The 5,568-nt window shown below is 38.3% G+C and overlaps 1 protein-coding gene and 1 long non-coding RNA gene across 3 annotated transcripts in view; one reads left to right on the top strand and one right to left on the bottom strand.

Moving 5' to 3' along the window:
• Nucleotides 1–3,214: 3,214 nt before the first annotated feature.
• Nucleotides 3,215–5,393, bottom strand: LOC119597742. Its single transcript, XR_005230873.1, has 2 exons — nucleotides 4,395–5,393; nucleotides 3,215–3,382 (listed from the first exon to the last, which is right to left on the bottom strand). It is a non-coding gene; the product is annotated as an uncharacterized LOC119597742 (long non-coding RNA).
• LOC119597740 overlaps nucleotides 5,314–5,568 on the top strand; it is a 20,732-nt gene continuing 20,477 nt past the window's right edge. For both annotated transcript variants that reach the window (XM_037947348.1, XM_037947347.1), the window contains exon 1: nucleotides 5,314–5,568. This exon is cut by the window's right edge and continues 22 nt beyond it. In XM_037947348.1, coding sequence (XP_037803276.1) covers nucleotides 5,416–5,568 — 153 coding nt within the window. In that variant the 5' untranslated portion in view covers nucleotides 5,314–5,415.

The raw sequence follows: 5,568 nt of genomic DNA, 5'->3' as shown, positions 1-5,568 counted from the left end.
AGAGAGAGAGAGAGAGAGAGAGAGAGAGAGAGAGAGAGAAGAGAGGAGAGAAGAGAGAGAGCAAGGTTAAAAACGACTTCAATGTATCTGCGATGCACGTCACCGGTTGGCTTAGCACTTCCCAAGAGCTAAAATTGCAAAACCAAGATGCTGACAATTGAAGGGAAACCAAATGCTACTCTCTATTTTTTTTTACAAAGGGAAGGGAACACTATTATTGAATGCGTAAAATGGAGCTACTTCTGCCCTGAAAGAGGAGGGGGGATATGGAGAAGGAAGTAGTAGAGAAAGATGAGAAAAGAAAAGAAAAGAGAGGGGGCACGATGCGAGCCGGGGGAAGAAGGTGTGGAATAAAAGTAAGGGATGAGAGTGGAATGAGAGAGTGGCGGAGGGGTAGAGGGAAGAGAGAAGAACAAGAGCTAAAGAGGGCCTGCACCTTTTACCCTGCCCTTCTTTCTCTTAAACGGCCTTAGCTGATCGGAAATACAATGATCACTTAATTCCCCGGTGCCCGACATACCGGGCGTCGGGGTGGGGGTGGGGGAGGCAAACGGGTACCGGGGTCATGGGAGGAGTGGGGGGGGAGGACAGGGGAGGAGAAACTGGAAGAGCTCATGAAGAAAACCGCATGAGGTGGGCTCTAGGAAATGGTAGGGAAGAAGGAGAGAGGGAGGAGGAATGTGATACGGTCCTAAAAGTCGTGTTCCGATAAAGAGTGACTTGCTGAATGAACAACAAAAAATCTCTATTTACAGATACGGACTTCAAATTTTCAGTATCAAGTACCTGTTGTCATTGGATTTTTGTAATGAAGTAACGGCGTTCTTGCCAAGAGTATCGTGGAATGGTAAATGACACCATAGCATTAGCCTTTTATAATACTTCTATTCTAAACTTCAACAAAACTAAAAAGGTGTGAGATATTCACAAAAGAATTCCGTCAGGCTACCGGAGAAGATGACCAATTACACAAGGTGTCCATTTTTTGAGGTGGTGGTGGTGGGTACGATCAGCATTAACAAGTATAAACTCTAAGATCATATAAAAATATAACAATGCTTATACAGAAAAGGAATAGAGAGAGAAAACACGTAAATGGGAACAGAATTTAAGAGGGTCCACGAAAAGTCTTGATTGTGGTGTCCTCTGGTACAGGTGTCCATGAGGAGTCTGCCAAGGTCACGGGGTTTGGGGGAGGGACTATTCCTGTAGTTAAACCAGCAATTTAATATTTCTTTTAAGGAAAAGGTACGAATAATGAGCTATTATTAATTTGATTTCAGCCACATGCATTAAGACAGTAGTAAGGATTTATTTTCTAAGAATAGAAGGTAATATTGATAAACAAAAATTATAATAAAAATAAATTTATCTACCACCTGGCACATATAGTTCCCCCAAATGTAGTTTATACTGTACATATTAAACACATGTCTTTAACATGTAAAGATAAATATCAATAATAAAGACTCAAAATATGCAATAAGCAAACAAACTAGGTAAATAAAATAAAAATATTGCATACAACAAAATATATATATAAAATTAAATCTAGCACTGATAAATCCTAATCATAAAGCAAAGGCATTTTATGATATTATGCATAGAAGACAGTGAAAAGCATATAATATTGTTTTCTAATTCCCATAAAAGGAAAATCATAACTCATACAATAAATATAATACAATGAAAGAAATCAAGCACTGATATATACCAATAATAAAGCCTAATAATATGAAAGAAATGGCATACAATATTGGTTTCTAATTTCCACAAAACGAAACCAATTATATACTATCATAATAATAATGAATGCTAATAATAATGAATATGAATAAAGCCAAAATACATATATGATCATAGACAAACAATGGACAGGGACTTGTTATGAGGGAAACATTATAAAAGGGGAGTCCTTCACCACTGAAGAAGTGCCTGGTCATGCCAAAGAACTGCAGCATCATTGCTGAAGTGTGCCTGTAATTTATCCCATACCTCAAGTGGACTGTTAGTTGGTCTAATATCTGCTTGATTCAGATTCTGTAAGAAACCTCAAGAACCACTGCACCATTGTCCTTGATAAAACTGGCTTGTCAAAATACCAAATGCAATGTCTGAGTTTTTTTTCTTGTATGTGAAAGCTGATATTTGTACATAAGTCTCTCCCGTGTCTGGGCTGTCTTACTGGGTTTCAATAAACATGGCTTGAGTGAAAAAGCATCATCATATGACATATGCTTCTGCTAATATGCCTGTTTCAATCCATACTGCACTTTCATTTACTTGCCCATTTGTTCTTACATCCACATACAAAAACTTGCATTCAGGACCATGAGAGTAATGGAAAAACTGACCCTTATCACAGAACTCTGATCCTGAGATGGCTGCCTTCTCAATCAGAATTCTCTTTACATCCAACGTGCCAAGGCAATATGGGTAATTCCAGTAGCAGTAAAATCCTCTTGACTGTGCCTCTCTTAGTAGTATATATAATACAAGTTTAAAAAATAATGACATACTGATAAAAAAAATCAGTCCTGTGATATAGACATTACCATAAATTGTTACATAGGTGAACATAAATTAATGACAGATATTGTATCATTAAGTCATAAAGATTACTGCAATAGACTACTGATTTTTTTTGTAAAAAAAAAATACAACTGAACCAAAATGAGTATGCTAAGCATTTTTAATTCCTGTGAATAAAATGAACCACCTGCAGATTATCCAGAGACAGATTTCATAATTTTTTAAAAAGCTGCAACAACTAAAAATAACCTTTCACATACATTTTTTATCATTCAGGTAGATCAAGTATTTATTCTACATCTCATTTTATTCATTTTTAATATATATATGGTGAAAATTATACAATATATAACTTCTTTTTCTAATATCTCTAGTATATTTGAAAGAACAGTCTTCATCTGGGATATAAAGTTCTCCCAAATACAGACCAACTCCAATATTAGGAATTCAGATTATATTAATTTGCTCAACAAATAAAAAAAATCTAGGTTCTAAAGTTGCTAGTCAATTTATTTGCAATTTATTTATACACAAGAGAAACTTATCATATCCTCTGTATTCTTCACATATATCCTGTACTTTCTACAAATTTGTACGGATTAGTGCTGGGGTGTCAAACTCAAACCCATTCGTGTGCCACTTTTCATTTCAGCTACCATCTTGAGGATAGATAAAGAAGTCAAAGTTTTTTCTGTTTATTAGATATTAAACAGTGATAATAATGGTAACTTATGTAGATGACATTATTTTCCATTTTGATTTTCATAATCATTCTTTTTGTCATTCTGTAGGCCACCAGTGACTATCTTGAGGGCCAAGTTTGGTCCACAGGCCATGAATCTTTACATACCTGGATTAGTGCATTCACAAAGGGCAAAGGCAAAGATTTAGTATCATTGCAAAAAATACTAACATAAAAGTTTTTGTTGTTTTAACAAAATATAATTAGCTATACCAGGGCAGGTTCATGCATATACAGCTTGTCACAGGATCATAATAAAGGGATAATAACATAATCCAAAACCAGACTCAAGTCAGGGATTACTGCCATTCTGATGAGGCCCAGGTGTACTATCTTATCCTTTATTATGACCTTTATATTGTTTCCAGATGCTGTATGTGCCCCTACTTACCCTATTATAAATAATTATATTTGAATAAAACACTCTTGAAAATTATTATTTTTATATACATTTACATAATGACTACAATGAATCTAAGAACACTATCAACACTATCACAAAGAAAGAGGAAAAAAAATTCACGGACACAAGGATTAATGTCAATAATGAAGAAAACGGATTGTGTCAAATGTAGCAGAGAAACTAAACCTATGGTGATCAGATGGGGTGGGGGCATCATCAAAGTGTCTTCAAAGTTGTTGGCCGGAGTGACAGAAGGATTCAACCATTTTGTAAACAATTACCATTTTATGCCATATTCCCACCAAATCTCAGCATCAGACTTTGGTTCAGAGTACAGATTAAGTGACTCATTCCTAGTAGAGGAAAGACGTGCTGAACGTACAAGGTACACGACCATTTCTTCTCGCGTGACAAGCCCTTTAAACTGAGGGGTGTATGTAGGACAAGAGCATGCCAGGTGGGATGAAATGAATCGTAAAAATAAATCTAATTACCCAAAAACTAACCCGTTACTAATAGCGAAGTGTAACAACTAATCTTCCATCGGCCTTTTCTCGCCTTGGTCCCTTGCCTAAGAACGCCTGGCATAGAATAAAATCCTTGAGGTCTTTCCCCAGCCTCAAAAACTGCTCGCAACCTAGCTCTCATCCTCATTCTCTCGCTCTTCCTCCAAAACCACTTGCGTGCTCTCATCCCCTAAACCATCGTCGGGTTTACCATCTCTCCGAGGCCCTCCACCTTCTTCACCTCCACTGCAGAGAGAAGAATTACAGGGAAAATACAGCGATCCGCGACCGCTCAGCGTCCGTCCGTCACCCTCAATGTTTACTTTCTCGGCCACAATTTTTTTTTTAAACTTCGCGCGCAATGGGAGGAGGAAGTACAGGGTGCGCAGAGGACCTTGTACACTGTGTTAAGAGGCTATGAAAGTAGACCTTGTACTGTACAACCCTATGTGTGTAATTTGTTCTGGCGCGATAGGCCCCTCTTAGACGAGCTCCATTCACTCACTCTCACTGCTTTACGAGTTATTTGCCTTCTCCTGCATTCCATCTTTGTTGAAAGTGGTTCGAAATCTGCTATATCAACTTAGTTGTTTAATTATTATTTACAGTAAAGGGGTTCTACAGCAAACCTGTTGAGTTCTGTGTCATTGTGAAATGTAAGACATGCTGAAAGTAGTTCGTTAATAGATATACTGAAATTAGTTTTTACATCAGATTTACTGCAAGTGGTCTTTATAAAAATACCCTTAATATTGCAAGAAAAGAGTTGAAGCTAGCAGATAGTACAGGATTTTGGTTTTTGCAATAGTTGCAAATATCAGTGCCAATGTGACCAACTTCAACTTGCGCAGAGGCGAATTTTCGCGTTCCATTGTCCAAGTTGATTGGAAATCATGACGTCATGGTGATGTAAGTTATCTCCAGGTTGATAATTCCCGCACTCTCTCCTCAACTTATTCTCTTTAAAAATATTTGTAAAGTCAATTCATTAAAAACTACACTAGTAATTCAAGCAAAAAATCAAATCCTTAACCATACTGTTGCACTTGTCCTTCCGTTAAGGTTGCTCGTGACGTCACGAACTCAAACCAGCTTGAGAGCAAGAATCCGCGAGAATACGTCCGACTTGCGCAAGTGTTTGTTTTCGGGCGAGCAGAAGGAAGCGAATGGCCGAGGCGACGACGTAGCGCCACTTGCTAAGGACGGGGCTCGCACTTCCCACCCGCGCACTCATGCTGGACGCCACACACAACATGGACGAGGACGTTAAAGTGCTAGAAGTGGTGTCGGACGCAGAGGAAGTGGCCGTGGAGAGCGAGCACGAAGAGGGCGAGATCAGCGAGGACGACGACGATGACGAAGTGGGACTCCCTGACCAGCAGCAC

The sequence above is a fragment of the Penaeus monodon genome, chromosome 40 (genome assembly GCF_015228065.2).
Source record: "Penaeus monodon isolate SGIC_2016 chromosome 40, NSTDA_Pmon_1, whole genome shotgun sequence".
NCBI lineage: Eukaryota > Metazoa > Arthropoda > Malacostraca > Decapoda > Penaeidae > Penaeus > Penaeus monodon.
The sequence above is the reverse complement of the archived record's forward strand: the minus strand, read 5'-3'. Positions and strand labels throughout refer to the sequence as shown.